The following is a 24,616-nucleotide window of genomic DNA, read 5'->3' as shown; positions in this document are numbered from 1 at the left end:
CTGCGTGCATGCACGTCGCCGCTGCAGATTGGACCTAATTAACACCGGCGCAGCTCTAAATTAAGTTAACGAGTGCAAAGGGGACTTTAAAACAAACAACAAAAAACTCTCACATCAAGTTCTCACGCCTGACAAGCTGCTGTGACCCAAAAAAAAATAATAATGCAGAGATGATGATAAGACTCGTCATTGCTTATCCCGGTAGGAGGAGGGCGGGAGATCGGCGGTTCACACCAGCGGGGGTTCACAGGAAGAGGCTCAGACAACTGCGTTGAGTGTCAACATCGTAATTGGCACACGAGAAAAGGCCAGCGAGAAGAAAAAGTGTCGTAAATAAAAAAATAAAACTACAACATTGTTTTCATGGCAAGGAAGAGGAGAAATTGTACACAGTAGACACACAGAAAGCAGTAGACAAAGTCCTCTGACATGGTAAACATTCTGCTTACATATTAAAAAAATATTGAAATAATGATCCAATTAAAATACATTGCACATAAAATTTAAGTAACAAATGGTGAAAAACAAACATTTCTAAAAAAAAAAAAAAAAAAAAAAAAGTACATGTAAATGTATTGTCCTTAAAAATGAAATCTCTAACTAATAAATGCACTTACTAGATTAAAAATGGTTTAAACCACAGTTTGAACATTTGATTCAGTGATTCCTTCATGTAATGCTAGAGTGAGCCCGCCTACAACTACACTGTTCTAGTTTATTCCTTCTGGTTAATTCCTTGCAAGAAAAGAGGATCGAGTGAGCAGAGCAGAATGCAGTCGTCGTGGTCATGCAATACAAACATTATAAGGGGACAATGGGACATTATGACCGAAAATACATAACAACACACACTAGTCTGCTGTGCGAATGTAACAATAACAGTAATAACACAGTAATAACGCCATTAAAACATTTTAATGCCGTAACAATACTGTGACAATACCAAGAGCACTAACTACACTGTCTACAATATGACAACACTGTAATAAAACTAACTGCACTGTAAAAGCAAAAAGTACACTAACTACACTGTAGCTACACAGTAATAACACTTTAATCAAACAAATTACGCTGTAGAAACACTATCGTAACAAAAGTGAAATTACACTTCAACACTAACAACACTGAAGTAACATTGACACTTTAACTACATTGTGATAATACTGTAAAATATTACCACTTTAAATACACTAACATTGTAATAACACTGTAATAACACAGTATAATGCGAACACTAGCTACACTGTAATCACAGTAAAAACACCAACATTGTAATAACACTGTAAAAGCACAGTAATAACACTTGCAACACTGTTACTACATTGTAATAAAGCTGTAAAAACACCAGCTACACTGTAACAATGCTGTGAAAACATTACAGTAAAATCGCTAACAGTAACCCTATGTAATAATTACACTATTATTACATACTACAGCTACACTGTAATTACACAATGTTAACTACATTGTAATAACACACAAAACTAAAACACTAACAACATTGTAACTACATCGTATGAACACTGTAATACGTATGAACACTGTAATACAAACGAGTAATTGACGCTCTCACAAAAAGGTTTGTAATTGTCAGCGTATGCAACAAAATAGCTCTAAAGTAGTACTTTTCTACTATACAACCCTATGACCTGAGAAAATGAAGCCCCTCCACTCACTTTATCATGGTTCGTTGGCACCAAGATGCAATGCATTTTGATTAAACAGCGCTTTGGCCTGAGCTCAAAATCAGTGAATAGGGGAATTTGTGAATAGCGGATCATGAATATGTGGGGGAAACTGTACATGTAAATGTCACATTATTTCCTGGTTTCTGAATCAGCATGCATGCTCACGTGTGTGTGTGTGTGTGTGAGACACGTCTAATTAATTAACGCTGTTGATCCATGTGTGTGCGCGCGCGTGTTGCGAAGCGCAGATTACAGCCGCTTATTGCTAATAGTCTATGGTTAATGGAGTGCTCTTCAAGCAGGCGACCCGCTTTGAGTAATGGAGCATCTTGTGTATTCAGACGACGACGAGGATTAGACGCATGAAGAATGACGACCTGTGTGTGTCTGTGTTACGCACTACAAGAGGTGCATCGCGTGTGATTACACATTAATACTTACTAAATCAGGCAGACTGAGCGGACACTTCATTAGGTACGCCAATGTGCCTTTACAAACACGTTTGTTAGGTACACAGCTGTTTCTATGCACAAAAAGGTGGCCAAAACATGAAAACTGGAGGCTATGCGAGGAAGAAGTGTGATAAACTGAACAGAAGGACATTGCAGCGACGGTATCAAACATTTCTGGGATGTTTTCTGACATCACACTTCTAATCACAACAAGCGTGATCGGGTAATAACGCGCTTGATGAAGCAGTAATAAATACGTAGAAATGTTTTTACTCTGCACAAATTGAGCGTCAGAAAATGCGTACCGGCCAGTTTTCTTCGCACTGCTGCGCGTATGTTAGTGAATCTGAATTCACTCTAAATGACGAGTTCGTGCCCGCGGGCTGCAATCTGCATAAACCATTCCACTCCACTTCCCTATAAAAGGACGTCCGTCTGATGCATTTCAGCCAATGCGCAAAGCTTTAAAGTCACAAGCGATGGCTCCAGAACTTTAATAACGTTCTTAATCGTTATCCTACGTTCAAAAAGTAATCATCGGAAAGTTTGTTAAACACAGAAACGGAGAACATATAATATTAATCATTGTAATTCATTCAAAAATAATTAAAAATAAATAAGAAAATTGACGTGCATATGTTTGTAAAAATAAATAGTAAGACATAAATATAGTATATCAAAGAGGCATTTATAGTTGATAAAGTTCATGAAATGAGCATTGGGAGCAACAGAAAATATATGAGACATACAAATATGCCGATCGGAGTGCGCCACAAGCCATCACACCGGCGGCGCTGTGTGTGCGAATCGATCCATTTACATCACTTTTGCACGTGCAGAATCACATAAAAATATATTAATCGCATTATCGCAGAAACCAGGGAATGCGAGCAGTCTGATCGCTTTTCGACAACGTCGTACTGCACGCAGGAAGCTGCAGCGGGACACGCACGTTCGTGCACATTACAAACACGCACAGAAACGACGGTCAAAGTGATGAGATGTGTCCTTTTCACGGTTATTTAGGGCATTAGTCAACTCATTAGCAAATTCCTGGTTGGGTTATTATCGCTTAAGTTATTATTATTGTTTTTACAAATTACTGTATTTCCAATACATTGTGAATCTTGGGTAAACAAATGTTTTTGATGTTTTTTTTCTTGTTTTTTTTTTTTTAAATCGGACCTTGCATTATTTGTGCAGAGTACGAATAAATACAAGTACGAACACATTGATGAATCACAAATTTCTGCGTCAAATCTGTGCACGGTTAGTGAATGAGGCCCGTCGTGACCTGCATTCTGTGCATCTGCCCTACACAACGTCTCCCGTTTCTCGCCTGGAAGCAGAGCAGAGACACGAGACGCAGCACATGCAACGTCTTCTGACTAACGCGAGCCACCTTGCGTTCGCAAACATACAATTGTCGCCAAGAAGAGACTGCGGCACGTAATCGGACGATAATGCGTTTGTGAGGCAACACGTAGGCTCATCGCACAAGGTTATTTTCGCGAGCCTCGTCCCGAGTGACTGTAAATATATGTATATTTGTCGTAGACGTTGCATACTGCGGTCTGTCTGCGTCTGCTCTCTACAATTTCTCGCAAGGACAAAAGGGTAGAATTGAGGTGATAATGCGAGGGAGAAGAAAGTGGGAGCGAGACGGGTTTAGCTGCGGGGATGCTCGCTTGCCTGTCTGCTTTGCGCTAGAAAAGGACATCAGTGTGTGTGTTTGTGTGTGTGTGTGTGTGTCTGTGTGTGCGTGTGTGTGTGTGTGCGTATCACATGAGGAAGAGACCATTTTCTTAGAGCGGCCGTATAGCGTGACGAATGACCCCACTGGCAAGAGCAAAATGACACTTTTTCTAACGTACATATATATGTCTGTGTGTGAGTGTGCGTTGAGCACACTGAAAAAGCAATTACGAAAGCTGAACCGAGTGTTTGTTTGCACTGGAAGGGACGCCACCACTCCAGACCCCACGTATTATCTCACTCACTAACACACACACACACGTCCTGGAGATGATAAGCACTGACCACAACGCTACGCCTAAAAACTAACAGGCACGGGTAGTATAACCCTCTTGGAAGTTAGAAAAAATGAGCCCCCAACACCCGTTTAGCCAGTCAACCTGAAATTTGGTGGACATATCTATGAAAACAAGACACACGAAAAAAATCTCAGGGACCCTTGCCCAAAATCAAACAGTAAGTCGGCCATTTTGGTTCGAAGTAGCGATTTTGGGTGAAAGATTTTAAGGGGGAAAAAAATAAATAAATAAATAAAAAAATCTGAAAACAATTATACCGCCTTCAACATTAACTTCAGCGATTGACACGGAATTGAGTACATATGCGCAAAAGTCTCAAGGTCCCATGCCCAAAATAGAACAGGAAGTCGGCCACTTTGGTTTGAAGTAGCAATTTTGGGCGAAATATTTTTAAGGGTTTGCCCTTAAAAATATTTCGGCCACTTTGGTTTGCCCTTAAAAATAAGTCGGCCACTTTTGTTTGAAGTAGCAATTTTGGGCGAAATATTTTTAAGGGCAAAAATCTAACAACAGTTTCAATGTTGGACATCAAATGCAATGGCCACGTCTGTCATAACAGGACACACACAAAAGTCTCAAGGACCCATGGCCGAAATCAAACAGGAAGTCCAATATTTCGGTTTGGAGTAGCAATTTTGGCCCAAACATATTGTGTGAGGAAAAAAATAAAAATAAAAAACACAGAATTGGGAGGACATGTCTACCACAACAGGACACACAAAAAAGTATCAAGGACCCATGCCCAAAATAGAACAGGAAGTCGGCCATTTTGGTTTAAAGCAGCCATCTGGGCCAAAATCCAGAGCTGGTACTTTGACTAAGTCCAACTAGGGAATTCGCTCAAATGAGCCTAACGCTGAAGCAGGTATCCCAGACAGATGGGAGAGTTGCTAAATTGCCAAGTATTTAGCCTATGCCGTCAAAGGTGGGCGTAGCATGGTGTCAGAGTTTGATCAGTGAGTATTCACCATGGAAAAAGGGAACGCGTGGGCCCATTTATCAGTACTTGCAGCTTTAATGATTTATTTAATAGCTATTATTTTATACATATTACGCACATAGGGTGTTGTCGGCATTGACAAAACAGCTCCAAAATGCCATAACACTGAATTTAACCATCCCAATAAAAAGGCCCTAAATTAATTATGATTTATTAATAACAAGCGAGGTGATAGCAAGGCTGTGCATGTCGCCAGCAGGCACAGTTTCGGCAGATGGCGTCTCAGGACCTCCAGAGAGAAAGCTAGCGCTAGCGCCACCTGTAACGCTAAAAACAACAAAAAAAGGTCAGCGGCATCCATCCGTGGCAGTCATGTTCTCAAAGGAAATCATGAGGGATGAGCTTGGGGGTAAAACAAAAAAAAGAAAATAGCACGCACCGCTAGCTAACTTTGTTCAGGCAGCTGTCGGGGTCGCCTCTTTCCTCCCTGTGGGTCCTCGAATTAGACGGCGTTACGCAGTCAGCAACTTGCGCGGGACTCCGTGATGCAAATAGGCCTGCTGGCCCCCCGAGGCGCTGCGCTCGCTAACAACGAGCACCAAGGGCAGCGTGACACGCCGCGCTATACTTTGCGTTGGGGAAATTGATGGGGACATTGAAAATGTTCGGCCCTCGAGTGAATTTCCCGTCCTGCGAGAAAAAGCAGGTTGAGAAATAGACGAGGCTAGTTCAGTCAGTTTAAACATGACACACTTTTTTTAAAATTATTATTGAATTGTTCTCATTTCTATTTAAGTCTAACTTAATTGTTAACAGTTTCTGTGTTTAGGAAGCCTCTTGTATACAATTCTGAGAAGAAAAAAAAAAATTTTTTCAATCAATCATCAAGAAACATATTGCTGTTGCGTTACGGATAATATATTTTTTATTGTTATTTAATTAACAACAAAAATTGCTTCTTCACTTTGTCAGTGTGCAATATGTTATGCAGAATTTTGATGAAAAAAAATGAATTGAATCTATTTTGGAATAAGGCTGTAACATTCATTACTGTTAAGTAAAGGATGATATTTGACTTGTTTATTGCTATTAAAATAGCAAAAATTGTAATTATTGCTTTTTCACTTTGTCATTATGTCATATTTTTGGTAGAATTTTGAGGGGGGGGGAAATTATTTTCCATTTTGGAATAAGGCTGTAACATTCATTGCTGTTGAGTAAAGGATAAGACGTTGAAACTGCAATATTTCACTCTTGCATAGTTATTCTTTCACTTTAAAATATGAGATACTTTGTGTAGAATTCTAAGGAAGACATGCATTTAATCCATCCTGGATGAATCAATCCAGTAACATTCGTAGCTGTTGCGTAAAGAATCATTTTTAACTTTATTTTTATTGAAATAGCAAGAATGTTAATATTTTCTTTCTGACTTTGGAATTATGCAATATTTTGTGTAGAGAAGAACAAATGTAATCTATTTTCGAGTAAGGCTGTAACGTTAATTGCTGTTGAGTAAAGGCTGAGTATTGGTGAGTACACTCCCTCGTATAGTTGAACCTGCAATATTGGACTCTTATTTTTATTAAGTTACCCAAAATTATTATAATATTTTATTTTATTTTATTTATTTTATTTTATTGTTTTATTTATTCTGGTACTTTGTGCAGAATTTTGACAAATAAAACGAATTGAATCCATTTTGGAATAAGGCTGTGACTTAGAAAAACGAGGAAGATGAAGGGGTACGAAAACAGTACGCTTGGCTTACTTTCATTGCCTGGCGACCATTCAGGGTCTCTTCTCCTGCCAAAGTCAGTCTGGATAGGCTCCAGCGTGCCGTGACCCGAAACAGGTTAAGAAATATTCATCACGTGGTATTTTGTGCAGAATTGGGAGAGAAAAATAAATTCTAACCATTTTGGAAGAATGCTGAAACATGCATTGAAAATGAAGGAATGATGTCACAGGCCCTTTCCTGCTGTATTTAAGGTCTCAATCTATCTGGAAAGTGAACTGAGTGGCAGGGCGTCCGTTCGGCTGATCAGTCAGTCCGCTCGCGAGTTAGCGAGGTGTCAATCGAGCCGAGCCGTATGCCCTCTGGCCTGCCATCTCGGCAGGCGGAGAGCGCTCGTATATTTATACATCTGACAGCACCCATTACACGGCCGCCCTGATGTTCAAGCAAAGCTTACCCGCAGGCTTGACGTGGGGATGAGGCGAGCGAGACGAGGGACAGTCAGCGCGGCGCTTGACAAACGAGCCGGGCGGATGACAAACTGTACAGGAGTCAATTTAAACCCAAAATTGAATTAATGAGGGTGCTGAAAAACTAATAAAAAGCACATTTGAAATGTTTTTTGGCCATGTTTTTACAAGAAATGAATGGTTTCAGACTGCAATGAATCCCAGAGGGCATCATATGATGCGGTACAGGGGTGCCTTGATATACGAGTTGAATTAATTCCGGTGAGGATAAAGAATATATGCCGGTGACAGTGAGTGTTGTGATATTGTCTGTCTACATGTGTTGCGCCACTGTTTATGTTCAACTCTAACGCCACATCGATGCAATTCGTTAACCTGACACTGCGTTTCCCATTATGTGTCAGCATTAAGCTAGCAGACTTTGAGGTCAAGTTAGGTTATGTTTTCAATACGCAATGTGGAATTATTTTTGTTTTATGTTTAGTTTGACAAACTTTAACCGGGAGTGGCTTTAACCAGCATAAAGCCTTTTTTTGAAGAAGAAGAAGAAGAAGAATTTTTCGCTACCTGGCCCAGTGCTGCTTGTTGCGAAGCTGCCACCATACAGCGCTCGTATCTCAAATGGGTAGAATTTGGAGAATGGAAATGAATTAAACCCATTTTAAAATATGGCGACTATGGCACTACTATTGAGTAAAAGGTGTGAATACAGTTGCACCAGTAATAGGAGACTTTTTAATTTTTAGTAAATTGGGAAAAATTGCAATCGTTTTTCATCTTTGGCCTAATGGGGTATTTTGGGTAGAATTTTGAGGGGGAAAAATAAATGAATCCATTTTGAAATATAACTGTAGCATTCATTTGTTACAGACCGATTTCACTTTTTTAATTTGTCGTTCTTCATTTGTCTTTGTACTTTTGTTTGGACTTCTCAGCCACCGTAGAATTCTCATGTACAGTTATTACATTCCGACCTTGACAAAACAAAGACTGGCAGCCATATTATGCATTTTGCCTTCATGCTGCTATTAAACTGATAAAAACAACATCAGCAAACTAAGCAGCAGAGCCAGATGAAATCATTCATCACGTTCCAATTCCTCGCTCGGCTGCCAGCAGCTTTGTTTTTCTTCGTTTTTGGCGTTTGAATCCGTCATAACGGCTCCCAAAATCATACGCTACCACCTGTTAGCGCTGCGACAGATGTGACTGAGTGCTAAAACGCACGACCTTCAATAAATCACAATTAGACGACCGCTAATGAGAAGGCTGGCTAACAAGCGCTAAAAGCTACATTAGGGCACACATGAGTGTTGGTCAAAAGCTTCAAAAGAAAAGTAAAATATACAACAAGATGACAACATAATGACTCTAATTAATAACATATGGCACAAATGTGTCTTAACAGTGGGACATCCACTGCTGCCAAGTTAAATTCTTTTTCCCCCCGTCTGTTTTTGTTTTTTTTTGTTTTTTTTTTAAATAAAGCCAGAGAGGGAACAAAGAGACACAGATTCTAATGATACATCTGCGACGAGACCCGTGGAGATGAATTAAATACAGACCAACGAGGGTCCCACTGCAATTTATTAAATTTTTGGATCGCATCATTAGACTAAAAACAAAGAAAACAAAACTTTTGCTTGTTTACTTTTTACTGCACAGCATGTTATAAAAATAGTAAGGCTAAGTGCTTTGTATAAATAATGTTAGTAAAACAATGTGTGTCGTCTATAAACAGATGCTATTAATCTTGCAGTCCAGGAATTGATCTCTTCGAAGGGCAATTCCATGAATGTCTATGGGGTGAAGCTATCACTGAATTGATCCAGATACCAATGTACTGTCTCGAACAAGCAACCTATGTTTCTACTTAATCTACAAACCTAACTAGCTTTCTTTCCACCCAAACCTACATATTGTAGACTTCGATATTTATCGACTTCATCTAAATCTGTCTCCCTACTTTCATACCTAAATCCCCATATCTAGCCTATTATCTCGTGTACATACAGTTGTGCCTTGACATACAAGTTTAATTTGATCCGTGTCCACGATCGTAACTCCAAAAACTTGTATCTCCAATCATCTTTCCCTATTCAAATGAATGGAAATGCCATAATCCGTGAAAGCCTAAAAAAAAATGTTTGTTCTTGTTTGTAGTGATTTTAATAAGGAAAGTTCACTCCATAATATATGCTTTAGGAATCATACAGTAGTAACATAATCAAATGGTATGTAAAGCATTACGCAGTTTGTGCATCATGATGAATTCATTGTGACTCATTCTGCTTTGCACAACTTGGCCACCGGGGGCATTATAATACCGTCATGAAGACACAAAGGACGAAGACTTTCAAAACTACTCTAAGTGACTCAGTAAGCTGCAGTAATATTATTTGTTTTTTTCGCAGATGATAATGAAAATATGCCTATGAGTATTGTGTTATTGTCTACGTGTTGATGGACTGTTTGTGTTTAAATATCTGCTGCTTAAAGTGCCTGTAAAGTCATTTTGTGTTTTGTTTTGTTTTGTTTTTTCTAAATACATTGAATACGCTTAAAGGTAATTGCTGAAAACGTGCAAAGACTGACAACAATTTAGGACTGAATTGTGGAGAATTGTTATAGTATTAAACAGTTCTTCACCATCTCCGTTGTCCATATTTTTGGGTGGGCGGGGCTAAACATTCACCCAATGACGCGTACGCTTTCTGGCATGAGTCGGCCCTTTCCCTACTATATAAGTACCGAGCACCGTCGGTGGCTATTCGGCACAATTGTGAGTTACTTAAGTCATAACATCTTGGCTCATCGACACAACTGCATCGTGCAGCCATATTAACTGTAACATTCATTGATGTTGAGTGAAGGGCAGGGATACGATTGCATCGGTAATATAATTTTAATAATTGTATTTTCACTTTTTCAGTATGTAAGATTTTGTGTGGATTTTTGAAGGGAATACAAAAATTAATCCATGTGGAAAAGACGCCGCAACCGTTATTGCTGTTGATTAAAGGGTATGAAAACGTTTTCCGCTGTAATATTAGAGGTTGTTTTTTTTCTTTTCATTTAATTTGAAAAAAAAAAAAAACAATAACTGGGCTTTTTACTTTGTTAAAATGTGTTATCTATTTTGGAATAATGATGTAACAGCAACGTATGAAAAAGGTGATCATCTTAATTATGATTTGAGCTTGCTTTAGATTTCTCCCACACGATAGAGAAGTCTGGAGCACATACAGCAGATCATAAATTATGTATGTCTATTTTTCACTAGGGTTTGCAGTTGTTACAGCAGCGCACGGAATGAATAAGTGATGAACATAGAAAGACAGTTATTTTCAATTATCTGCATTGTTTTTCTACTAGTCTACCATCCACAACAGCGGGGGCAGTCCTAAGAAAAGTTTCTTGTTTTTGCCCTGAGAGGGATTTGTGAGGGACTGGCCGTACAAACTGCAGGACATCTCTATCTGGGACAGAACATCCATTTTCTACGGCAAATATGTCCGCCGTAATGAATTAGCGGGGAGGAGAGCGACTAAATGAGGTTTAAAAGAAAGAAAGCCGGCTGGTCGAGCGGCTCGTTAATAAGCTGGCGTTAACAAATAAAGGGCTGTCAGGGGAGGACTCTCCCTGGCTCCGATGTGTCACACTTGGTTCCCCGGACCGAAGCGAGCCCTCACCGAGGTGACGGTAACTTTTTAACTTTTTAACTTTCCGGCGACACGACCTTGGCAACTTTTAACTCCATTTCAGGGGACAACACGCAGCACTTACCGCCTTTAAAAGCCTCTCAGTGTGGACGACTCCAAATTGCATGACACCGACCGTTGCAAAGACGGTCCGAAAAAGGCCAAGTGTTGACGGCTAATGCAATAAGCGGCGACAGCGCAATAATGATAAAGAGTCAAGAGTAAAGTGCAGCAGCCAACTTAGAAGGATAATGGACGGCTAAAAGCGGAGGAGAATTCCCGCAAGTCATCCAAACTAGCATCAAGGAATTTGTTCCCCCCGGCTAAGAGGACGCACTTAAACTCATTTCCTAAATGACGCAAAAAAGCATTTTGCAATTGCAGTAATCTGCCGACAAACAAGGAGCGAGTAAAAACAATGTCAAACAAATCTGATTGAACACGGTGCGTGTACAAGTTAAACTGGGAGAGTGCTACAATTCAAAATTTCTTTTTGAAACCTAACCATGACCTCAAAAACCTAATCTCCAACCCTAACACCGACCATTTAACCTTAATACTAAATTCTAACTCTTAGGTTGTTTTGGCATTAGCTCAGACAGGCCATGTTACAAGCTAAGCTGGGACAGCGCTGTAATTCAAGGTTTTTCTCCATAACCCAGACCCTAATAACACCTCGTTGGGTTCAAGGAAAAATCCCCCCAAAACTCATTCCTGACAGCATAGAAGAATACAGTCCCTGGCCTACAACACCAATCCTCTATCTTACGCAGGTTTTCCATTTTTTTCTGTGCACCGCTACTAAACACCATTGCTCAGGTTAGCTCGGACTCTGACTGGGCAACTTCTTAAATAATAAAGACCAAAAAGCGCGGTACAACCGGGACAAAAATCAATCCAACTTAACTCCAGCTTTTACCACCTTGGGGAAATTAACCAATACCAAACACGCGTGTTGGCTCCCAACAAACCACCAGTTTGACTCCGAAGTCACCAGCGAGGCGTCTAAGCACGAGCGGCTGCGACACTCATCCCTAATGAAGTGCTACAAGCTGGAGGAAGCATCAGAGGAGTCTCCTGCTGCTGAGGACGACCAGCTCCCCTTGAACCCAGGCGCAAACAGACGCCTCTCTGATCTGCATTCAATCAGGAAGGACAGAGATGATTAATCAGCCACTACCGATGCTTTTGGGACCCTTTTTAATCAACGGGAGGGTCATAAGTGGCACGATCAAATTAGCGCATTGAGGACTGAGCGTCGTGCTTCCATTGTACTTACTCCAATTTCTACCATTTTTAAAAAGACAAATAGCACAGTGTAAAAGTCTCCTATTCATCTCTACGAAGCCAATGGCGTTAACGCCAGTACAGGAAGTATCCGTCCCTTCTTTCCTTCTGAGCATTTCAACTGGTCACGACAATCCTGATGAAAGCGGCCAAATCCGACACCGTGGCTTTTGGGCCGTGGCCTGGAGGGAAGCAAAATTGACTCTCACGCCACAGCGTTTAGGATTATATCAAAATTTAAAAGCCAAAGCAGATGTGCACAGCCCAATGGCTATACATGGGGTTGGAGGACACTTGAAAGGCTCTGACAGGGTTTAGGGGAAGAATGTGGTTTTATTCACTGTGATGTCAATAAGTGGGGAAGACTTGCGGTTCTTCAAAGAAAACCGAAGAAAATTAAGATTAAAGCCAAAAGCAGAGCTGCTGTGTTGTTGGATGCAGAGATTAGCTTTAGCTAGCCAAATCACGGTTGGTAGCTACCTAGTCCAAGATTTATTTGTTTGCAAGTGACTGTCGGATTACATGCAAACCGTTACCAGGTCAAAAACAATACCGCCCGTTTGGAACCCTGGTACCAACCAGTGCCTTGGCAGCTACCTGGTTGAAGATCCGCCATTGTCTTGTCTTGTCAGTGACAGCCGAACGACACGGAAACTTCTGTCAAAGCTAAACAGAGCTGCTGTGTTGTTGCATCTACAATGTATTATTATTATTATCTGGATTTTGACCCATGCATAGCAGCATGGTGCCGACTGGGTAGCACATCTGCCACACAGTTCTGAGGTCAAGGGGTCAAATCCGGGCTCCGGGCTTCCTGTGTGAAGTTTGCATGTTTTCCCCATAACTGCGTGGGTTTTCTTCAGGTACTCCAATTTCCTCCCACATTTCCAAAAACAGGCGGCACGGTGGCCGACTGGTTAGAGCGTCAGCCTCACAGTTCTGAGGACCCGGGTTCAATCCCCGGCCCCGACTGTGTGGAGTTTGCATGTTCTCCCCGTGCCTGCGTGGGTTTTCTCCGGGCACTCCGGTTTCCTCCCACATCCCAAAAACATGCATGAATTGGAGACTCTAAATTGCCAGTAGGTGTGAATGTGAGTGCGAATGGTTGTCTGTTTGTATGTGCCCTGCGATTGGCTGGAAACCAGTTCAGGGTGTACCCCGCCTCCTGCCCGATGACAGCTGGGATGGGCTCCAGCACGCCCGCGACCCTAGTGAGGAGAAGCGTCTCAGAAAATGGATGGATGGATGGATTTCCAAAAACATGCATGGTAGCTTCATTGAAGACTCCAAATTTTCCGTAGGTGTGAAAGTGAGTGTGATTGGTTGTTTGTCCCTATGTGCCCTGCGATTGTCTGGCGACCAGTTCAGGGTGTACCCTGGCTCTCACCCAAAGTCAGCTGGGATAGCGGTAGAGAGAATGGCTGGACGGTTGACCAAAACATATTGCACAGATTTTACTGGTTTTACATCTTCAAACTTTTGAAGAAATGTCAGAATCTGTCTCCTCAAAACCACTGTAACCATGACAACTGGGGCTCAAGCTCCCCTGTTGTTTTTCTTTGAGCCACATTCACCAGCAGACAAGTGACCATGTAAGTCAATTAGCTTGTTTTGGAAATATTTGGCAAGACACCACTCGTCTTGTCTCCTCAACTCCCTTCGCCTTCCTGATGTTATTCCTACGCCGGCAGTCTTAATCGCCGAGACCTCTTTTCTCGATCTCCCGCCGCTCTCTTTCTCCGTCGTCTGGCTTCGGAGGCCTAATGTGGGGAGCCAACGTGGCTAATGTGGATTAGCTATGCGCGCCGGCATGGGCCAGGAATCCCTCTGGGCTTAACGCGCCGATTAAAACCGCCGCCACGATCGCATGTGTGAGTACGCATGTGAATGACGCCAAAAAGCTCGAGCTTCTCTATTTACACGTCCGCACCTTGAGGGGATTAGAGAAAATATTGTAATCTGACCTGGAAAAGACGATTTGAAGACACGGCGCCAACAGATGTTAGACAGAGACGGGAATATCTGGGAGCGGCGTTACGAGTCGGGATGAAGTGGACTTTGACGTGACGTACATTTTCTGTATTTTTTTTTTTGCCGTGAAACTAAATAGGAGTAATTATGTTGATGTAGCAGGGTGTAACATATTGGGACTGGAAGAAAACAGTGGAGCCAGCAGATATTATAGCTAGTGACATGCTTTCGGCGGTCCGACTAACTTGTTAAGTTGGCATGATGCAAACAACTGCATGCCAAAAAACCACAGTCTGATACGTACTTTGGTTTTTCTTTTTAATTGTGTTTTTAGATTTTCAAATTACAGTAACAGCATAATTTTATTATTTTTAGGAAAGTGCAATCGTTTTGTCGTCTTTTTAGGAAACGGAGGATGCAGACGAGTGCAACAGTACCATTGTGAAGAACCTGAATTATGATGCTATCGGAACACAAATGGGTTTATCATTTATAATATACATAAAGCATCTTAAATCGTTTTAGGAAATGAAGGACACAGACCAGTGCAATGTTCGTAGTTTGAATCAAGTCGAGTCTGTAATTAAAAACAACAATGTACAGTATATGTAACAGCTTCAATCTTTTCTTTGCAACAGTACCTTTTTGAGAAGTCTGAATTGTGATACTATAAAAATGTCAATGGCCTTAAACATATCCAGTACATGAAACAGCTTGAATCTTTTCTTCAAGGGAAAGTGCAATGTGAAGAGTTTGCCGTCTTTTTAGGCAACAGAAGCTGCAGACAAGTGCAACAGTTCCTGTTTGAAGAGTCTTAAATATAAAGCTATAAAAATGCCGTTTGCGTTAATAATAGCCAAAGGAAACTGCGTAAATCTTTTTCGAAAACCACAATGTCAATAGTTTGTGTCCTTTGGAGGAAACGTAGGATGCAGAGATGTGGAACAGTAGCAGTTGGAAGAGCCGTGCTATATAAAAACCCCAATGGCCTTAACAATAAATATGAAGTAGACTAAATCTTTTCTTTTTCAGAAAGTCCAATGTCAAAGGTTTTTCCTCTTTTTAGAAAATGAACGATGCGGACTAGTGCAATCGTGGGAGTTTGATTAGCCTAGACTATTACATATGAAATGGATTTATGTCTATAACATCTTAAATCTTTTCTTTTTGGTGAAGTGCAGCGACAACAGTATTTCGAGGAAAGAAAGGACAGTGACAGTCGGAAATGGCACCGGTGGCCTATTCTATTGCTCTTTACGTTGCCAGGGCGCCATTTTAAATGGGAGAACAAATGTGACACATTTCTCTAGCCACAATGTCCACCAGCCAGAGGCTAAGCTCCACTGTCTTTCTTTACAGAGGACCTCTGTTCCATTCTGAAAAGTCTGCATACATGAAGCAGTACATATCTTCTATCATGTGACTTTTGTGAGAAAAAGCTTTGTGTACATAGCCTTCAATTGTCATCGTAGAGTGAATGGCGTAGCATTTAAGGGCCATTGTCAGTACTTGTCAGGCTATCGTTTCCAAGACGACAAACTCAACCCTGAGCACCGGCATGGAGCTCCCGACTGCGAAAACAATTTGATTCTTTCATCTCCAATAAACGGCTATCCGCTACAGACGACACGGTTGCCACGGCGATACCGGCGGCTGCAGGCGGCAGGCCCGACAAGTGCCTCAAAGAAACAATTGTTTTGTTTCTGTGGAAATGTTTCTCTATTAAATTGAAGTCAATAAGCCTTCAAGTACACGCGCTTCATTTTGGGTCAGTCTCTCCCGAGAGAGCTTTTAGAGAGCTCTTGTTGTCTGCCTCTGTTGGCAAAGCCAGCTTTTTTAACTCGTAATAATGATTTTGAATTTTAAAAAAAACAACAACAAAAAAACTACAGTTGGTGACACAGCCTGCGCTATTTTTTGCAACGGCGGTAATTAAAAACGATTCGACAGATGAGCAATGCCTCGCCTTTGACTCAAAAAGAGCTGTAGGCAATTGCTTCTCCATTAAAAGCAGAGAAAATGCCTTTGAAAGAAAAATCGGAGCAGATTGCTGCACATTAACGAGATATTTCAGTCTGTTCATGTCGAGGCTACTGCACGTCAACTGGGATTATACCAAACTTTCTCACAGATATACTGTAATTTCATTGAACCGCAATTAATTCCTTTATTCCAATAGCTAAAAAAACGATTTTCTTTCAAGTGTATTTTGTTGGAGTGAATTGTACAGTATGGCATCAAATCGTTTCAAATCATAATTGAAGGTAATCGTATCATAATTGGAGTGAATCGCATTGTGTCACATCGTAATTAAAGTCAATCTGGTCAGACATAATTATATCACATCATATTTAGAGTCAATTGTACCGTATCACATCGAAATTAGTGTCAAACATCTTGTACTGCAACTTCATCAGAGTGAGTCGTATTGCATCGTATCTCGGCTGAATTACACCGTTTCACATCGTAATTAGTCAATAATATCGTATCGCAATTTAATTTGACTGGATCAACTCGCTTCATAATTGCACTGAATTCCATTGTATTACATCGTAATTACAGTCAATTGGATTGTATTGCAATTTAGTATGACAAAATTGTCTCGCATCGTAATTGGACTGAGTCAGTTGTATCGCATCACAACTTCATTTGTCTGGATCGTATCTCAACTGAATCGTATCGCATCGTAACTGGACTCAATCGTATTGTGCTATCTTTTTACAGTTCGTTAATGTATGTCATGACGAAAGCAACAACAACAATCGCTATGTTAATGCTATAATGGCGTACCGAGTACGGTGTTTACCTTTGAAGAAGCAGTCTTTGCTGTGCACCACGTACACACGCCTCCTCTCCACACAGGCGGTGCGGTAAACCTCGCAATGGTTCTCGTAGAAGCGTCCGTCCGAGCCGCACACCGGCACGAAAGACGGACGGCATTTCTCCTGGCACACGCACTCCGCGCGACCGGTCGCCGCCATCAGCACGCACTGGCGGCCGCGGCCGCAGTAAGTCCTCCGACAGGGGGCGCTGTCCGGGTCAGAGACGGCTGGAACAGAAAGGAACGACAAGAGGCTTTAAGAACAGAAGTTGTTTAAAACAATGCGAGTCTATGGAACGTTGTTAAGCCATGAGTCAACTACTGCTTAAACCTAATTTTAAACCACAACCCTGTCTTGAAACCCGACTTTAAAACCTTAACTCGGTCTTGAAACCCTAAACCTGCCTTGAGATCCTAATTTGAAACCCTACTTTGCAAACCTAACCCAGGCATGTAGCCCTAATTTAAAACTCCAACCTTGACTTGAAACCCTAATTCGAAACCTTAATTTGAAATCCTAACCCAGACTAGAAACCCTAACCTTGTCTTGAAATTCCAACTCAAAACCCTAAACCTGACTTGAAACCCAAGTTTGAAACGCTAACCCCGCTGTCAAACCCTAATTTGCAACACCAGCACGTCGTTGAAACCCTAACCTTGTATTGAACCCCTATTTTAAAACCCCTACACCTGATTTTAAACCCGACTTTGAAATTTAAACTGTCTTTAAATGCTACTTTGAACTCTTAACCCTGATTTCAAAACCTAACTTGCAAACCAAACCCTAACCTTGACTTCAAACCCTAGTTTGAAAGCCTAACCCTATTTTGAAACCATACTTTAAAACCATACACCTGACTTACGACTACGACTATTACTTTAACCCTGGCTTCAAACTCTAATTTGAAACCCTAATTATAAACCTTCGACCTTTTAAGAAACCCCGAGTTACTCTGGAAACCTACATTGCGAACCCTAGCCTGTCTTGAAACCCTACTTTGAAAGCGCAACTGTGCCCGTACAGTGAATAAACGTAAGAGATTACGTCTATTTCCATTATTTCCTTTGGGAAATAACTAAAACAATAAGCAGCTGCAGCAGTCCGCAGGCTGTTTCTCTTTTATCATAACCAAGCATTTATTCCATAATTATATACAGTCTATTGTATCCGCCCGGGAGAGGCGTTCACTTGCCTCCTCATCCCGTCGTCCTAATTGCCCGCCGTGTCTCGCTCTCTGAAGCATCTGTGGGAAATGCAAGCTACCCCCCACCCCCAAACACACACACAAACACACCCACCCCTTGGCGACCTATACGCTCGTGCCGAGGTCGATTCCAAGACGGTTTGCGGTCTCGATGTGTGAGAGATTAAAACACTTCGTCGCCCACCTCCAGCTCTCTTTCTACGAACCGTCCCTGAACGCACCCCCACTTACGACAATAGAGCACACTGCCAGCTCTCTTTCTTTCTACGAGCCGTCCCTGAACGCACCCCCACTTACAACAACAGAGCACAAAAGTCGCTAACAATACACAAGATGTTTGACATTTGCGATCTCTCGCAAGCTAAAATTTAAAATCCTAAGCAGGTCCGAGTGGAGACTCCAGTGTTGTCCTTCTCTTTTATTTGCCGCGCAAGACATCTCCCACCCGGGGGGCTTCAACCGGAGGAATGTAATGATCCATTTCCGGCACAATGGCGGCATGTTTGTTCACCCGTCTTATCTGTCTGACATTTTGACTAGCTGACATGTTTATTAGCTTTTAAGAGGATAAGAGCGTGACGACCGAGGAGCGCCGCCAGTTTCCAGTTTTGGCAAAGAGACGAGCAAGACGGTCCAAGCAAGACAGCTAAACACTTTTTAGACTTTGTAACTGTTATTATTGTCACTGTTATTACAGTGGTGCCTTCAGATACGATTGCCTTGACTTACGATTTTTTTCGAGATACGAGCCGCCGCTTGTATTTGAGATACGAATGGGCTTTAGCAAACTTCTCAACATCCAGCCGCCATTAATTCACGTTGGGCTCCTTGCAGTGGAAGGACAATATCAATTGGTGGCGCTATTGTGCCATTACGCTGGTTTGCCAACCGCCAATAGACTATAGGGAAAGATGATTTGAGATAGGAATGTTTGCGTGACCACAGAGCATTTTTAAGGCACCGCTGATGGCTTGAAACTCTAATTTGAAAATCTAACCAAGGCGTGGAACCCTGATCTGAAACATTAACTTGAGACCCTTCAAACCCGACTTTGCTACCCTAACCAAGGCTTAAAACCCTAATTTGAAACCCTGACCCTTGTCTTAGACCCTATCTTGAAACTAACACTTGTTTGAAACTATAATGAGCCCAATCCTGTCTTGAAACCTTACATTGAAACCATAAACCTTGTTTGAAATCCCAATCCTGACTTGAAATCCTAATTATACACCCAAACTTGAAATCCAAACACCATCTTGAAACCCTAATTTAAATCCCTAACACTTGTTTGACACCTGTCCTGAAATCCAACCCTGATTCGAAATCATAGTTTGAAACCCTAACAATGGCTTAAAACCCAAACATTAACTCAAGCCATTCTCAAACCCGAACCCTAGCTTGAAATGTTTTCAGTGACCAAAACTGGAGTTTGTGCGTACATAAGAGGCTGAAAAACTTTGATAATAAAAAAGTGTGCATTTGAATGTTATTGTATTACTTCAAGAAGTTGAACTGATGTGTTTGCGTAGGAGGTCATCAAGTGCGCCCGACACTCGACTCGCCAAAACCCTCAGAGCCTCGCTGCGTTTAGCCACTCACAGGCCTGGAATGACTTGAACCCGGGGTGAGCGATATCTTTAAAGCTTTTAAGCGGCATCCCACTCCATTTTTGTATTTAATCAGGGGCATCGTTTGTTGTTTTTTTGATACACGTCCCCTGTCGCAGGCACAGAGGGGCACTCGCAAGCTTCCCAAAACCTGGCGCTCATCTCGCAAAACCTCCAGGGGCATCCGCGTGACATTTTGACTCGGCGGGCGGCTTTTGTCGTCGTGTCAAAATGTGCTGACACGGCGCGGCATTCGATTAGCGGGCGGAAGCGGCTCGCCGATAACTAGATTCACGGGGGGAGAGCCGTCGATGGGCGTCTCGTACCCGACAAAGCGCTTGTGACACGACGTGCTCGCTGCGATGGAATATCAATGCAACACAACAACAAAAACTTGCAAGCTGAGACGAGATAGATAAGAACGCGCAGTACACCTTGCGGCGACAAAAAAAAGGATGGAAACGATACTGAAAAAGCACAATTGTCGGAAATAACATGACTGTGATGATATCATAAAGGAGAAAAACGTGAAATTGATTTCTATGGCACTTTAAGCACATTACAGCCTCAATGTACTCGGATAAAGAAGCAGCAAGGACACTGGCAAACATGGCTCAGCGATGCAAAATTCGAAATAAAAGGCTGATATTAATTGTTCTGTGCTAGCATACTGGCTGTTAGCATGTTAAAATGTGAAATCCATATCTGTCTTGGTGCTTTCTCTACTCAGGTTATCTTGCCGTAGCTTAACATACTGTAGTAACTCCGCATGTGAGTATTAAAGCACTTCTAATTTTAGTATCCAACTACAGCGCATGATGTGAAATCCTTATCTTTCTTTTCTACTCCGTTTTGGTATCTTGTCATATCTTAGCATAGCAACTGTTAACATGTTATTTTTTTCATCAATTCCCAGATTCCCCTCCTACATATTTCTGTGTCTATGTCTGGCTCCTTGATAAATTGCGACACAAATCCCAACAGTTTGTCGGGTGATAGCAAATATGGCCGGTACGGCTTCTCATGCTTGAAAATCCCTCATTCCCCGAGCGCAGATACGATAGGAAGAAAAAGACAAATATCACCCGTGGAGACGCGGCAGATGGCGCGCAGCTGTTTGCCCCAGCAAAAACATGACAACTTGTATTCAGCGTGGATTATCGGCCGTATGAACGTTGTATTAAACGTATGGAAATGAAAGCAAAAAGCGAGCACTTAACGCTGCAATCTAAATATGTTCCGCTGCTTGTTTTAACTCTCATTAAGTCGGAAAAAGTGAAACATTGCCTCAAAATGCAAGTGAAATCAGCTCATTTTGCCTTCTATAAATACATGGCATTCATTTGCTTTTAAGCATACTTCACCTGCACTAGCTCATGTTTCTTACACCAATTACCAGTTCTTATGCTTTCTGATACTTTTCGTCACCAAGTACCCCAGAGGGCAGAAGAACTAAAAAAGAAAATGTAAATAAAAAAGGTATGCTCTTGTTGGTCCTACAGGGATTTTACTTGTTGAAAGATTTTTCTCCTGCATTATTGCACTTTCCTTCCAGAATTGATCTTAGCCTCCAAAGTTCCCTCAAAAAAAAAACAAAGACACAGAAAGACTAAAATTTCTTTGAGTTCAGGTCAAGCATCAAGCACCAGGCACAAAAAGTGTCAAAAAATAAAATCAATTCCAGAACAACGTCAAGAACCAGTCGAAAACCAAGTCAAATAACAAATTAAGGAAAAGGTCAAAAACCAAGTCATAAAAAAAACAACAACAAAAACACACAATTGAAACAATTAATTAAAGTACCAGGGAAAAAAAGTCTTCAACCACACCAAGAACCAGTCCAAAACTAATTCAGGAATCAAGTCATAAAAGACGAAAATAAAAATGTTATGAATGCTCCGGTTAAGCCTCTTCCATCATGCACTTTCGTCTGCTACCATTTCGAATGAGAAGTGACTAACATGCTATCAATTGCTACGCTAACACCCGGTAACCTAGGGGTAGTTGGTAAATCTCAGGAGACCATTTAGTTTTCTCCTTGTTCCAAATTGATGGAGTCTCTGTGACGTTGTTGAGTGAGTACGTCTTAATCCTTCCCGGTGCGCTCATCTATCGATCTCCGCCAACGAGACTCCATCTTTGCGCTGATGCCTCTCAACGCCCCTGAACGCCTCCCCCTGAATTCACGTCCCCCGAGGAGGGCAGAGGTTACGGGGCTGGCGGGGGCTGGGACGAGGGGGGTCACGTTCTCTTACAAGGTCCGCCAAAGCCTCCTCACGCTGGTGGGATTTAGCTGCACGTGAACCCCGGCAACCCCCCCTGGTGTCCAATTAGACTATTGCTTCAAGACAGGAGGATTCCTTGGGATACTTCGTTAAAATACACTGACAAATACGATCCAATATAAAAATTCTGCCTGCACAAAGACCGCAAAGACAAGGGGAAAAAAATGGTCAAAACGCTAATTTGAAACCCTAACTCAGGCTAAAAACCCTAACCCAAAATTGGAGCCATAATTTGAAACCCTAGTTTGAAACTCAAACAAGAAATCTTAACCACACATGAAAGCTTAACACTTTTTTGAAGAACATAGCCTCGGCTTCAAATCTAATTTGAAATCCTGGGGAAAAAAACTGGAAAACCATAACCCTGCCTTGAAAAACTAACCCTGGCCTGAAACCCTAATTTGCAAGCCAAACTGAGGCTTGAAACCCTTATTTGAACCCCTAACCCTAGTTTTAAACGTGAATCCTAGTTTAAATTTCAAACCGAAAACCATCCTTCAAGCCCTAATTTGAAACTCCAACTGGAAACGCTAAACCTTGCTTGAAGCACTAAAACCTTGACTGAAACCTTAATTCGAAAACCTACATGTCTTGACAGTATCACTTAACTCCGTAACCCTGTCTTGCAAACCTACTTTGAAACCCTAACCCTGTCTTGAAATCCTAATTTGAAATCTCAGTTTAAAACTGTAACTATGCCTTGAAACCCCTAACCCAGGACTGAAACCCTAACTTTGACTTAAAAGCTTCATTTAAAACCCCAACCCTGACACGAAGCCCTACTTCAAAACCTTAACCCCGGCTTGAAAACCTTAACCAAACTTTAAACCCTAAATTGAAACCTTAATTTGGAACAATAACACTGACTTGAAACCCTGATTCAGAACCCAAACCCCATCTTGAATCTTATTTGACTAGTTATGTTAATCCTATCCCCATGCAAGACTCAAGTGGGTGGAAGAAATACATCGTTTACATCACAAAAGACAATGATTCCCCCCAAAAAAAAAAAAAAAAAGACAAAAAAATCCCAGATGAACAGGGCTATGATTACAAATCACAACACGTCCCCGAGGCGGCATTAGCCCGACGCCGAGAGAGGAGTCACTCCGCTCCATCTTATGCAGGCTTGACGACCAGGCAGCTTTTCATGCCGGATTGTGCCCCGTGATATAAATGAAATATTACAATAGCAACTAAAGTGTCTGTGGGGTCCTTTTTGGCTTGACATTATGGAGACAAAAGCACTTTCATACGCGATTAGCGAGGCAGCATTAGCCGGATGTCAGTGCAGTTAGAAAGGGCAAAAGATAAACAAGTGACTTATTAGGTTGTTTGCGGTGTCACACAGACTCGCACACAAACGCCCACTCAGTACATATTTATACAGTTGTGGTGCCAACAAAAAAAAAAAAAAAACAACAACAAAAAATGATAAACTCAAGGACTGGGAATCTCCTGACATAAATCGCTAACAACGTTCCTTCGATTTTCCAATAACGTGATGAGAAGTCAACACGTCCCGCAGAGCGTGGGAAGATTGCACAAACGCACAGTAGACGTGCCCGGTGCATTTCAATTTTCATCCTTATACAATAGCAAAAGCTCACGTTTCATGGCCAAGCGAATGGATTTAAAGATGGTAAACTGATGTACAGGAAGACGAGTGGTTCTCAAACATTTTACACCAAGGACCACCCATACTAGACTTTACACCAATCTGATCGGCTTGATCGGTATCGGCCGATAATTAGCATTTTATGACGATCGGCACAAGTATATACAGCAAATGAGCAAGACATTTAAATAGACACATTGCTGCAGCTTGTGATCGGATCAGTGATCGGTTATCGTTTTTCTTTGAAACTCGCTGATCGGTGATCGGCCTCAAAAATCCTGATCGTGTAAAGCCTAACCCATACGAAGCTTGCGAAGTACTACCATCATGACCAACAATAAAATACAGTACTGCAGAGTTTAAACATTTTTACTAAGCTTACATGTACTGTAGGGCTAAGTAAAAATGTATTATACCCAAGTAAAGATTAAAGAGGAATTGGAAATGTATTTCATTTAAAGCTAAATACAACTGAATTGTACTTGGCAATGATTCTTTCACATACCACTACGGGTACCCAGACCTTATTTTGAGAATCACTATTATGAATATTTTTTAAAAATTATGCACAAATATTACCAAAACAAAAAATATTAGAAAATAATAAAAACATATTTGAAAAAAAATATTAAGGGGGTGAAGAACAACAGAATTACAAAAAAAATACAAAAACATAGAAAAACTACAAAAATAATAGAAATTAAAAATATGAACATTTTAAAACATTTGCACAAATACTGTTACAAAAATCATGTATGAAAATATTAAGACAAAAATAC

The 24,616-nt window shown here is 41.3% G+C and overlaps 1 protein-coding gene across 4 annotated transcripts in view; it reads right to left on the bottom strand.

Annotated features, from left to right (window-relative positions):
- Window positions 1-24,616, bottom strand: part of fstl4 (follistatin-like 4) — a 115,715-nt gene that overhangs the window by 44,432 nt on the left and 46,667 nt on the right. For 3 of the 4 annotated variants that reach the window (XM_061703020.1, XM_061703021.1, XM_061703022.1), the window contains one exon: window positions 17,108-17,350. In XM_061703020.1, the coding sequence (XP_061559004.1) occupies window positions 17,108-17,350 (243 nt within the window). Of the gene's footprint in view, window positions 1-11,128; window positions 11,260-17,107; window positions 17,351-24,616 lie in introns of those variants that run through there. The other variant, XM_061703023.1, reaches the window with a different exon arrangement.

Source organism: Phycodurus eques, chromosome 17 (assembly GCF_024500275.1).
Source record: "Phycodurus eques isolate BA_2022a chromosome 17, UOR_Pequ_1.1, whole genome shotgun sequence".
NCBI lineage: Eukaryota > Metazoa > Chordata > Actinopteri > Syngnathiformes > Syngnathidae > Phycodurus > Phycodurus eques.
This window is presented reverse-complemented; position numbering and strand designations above follow the sequence as displayed.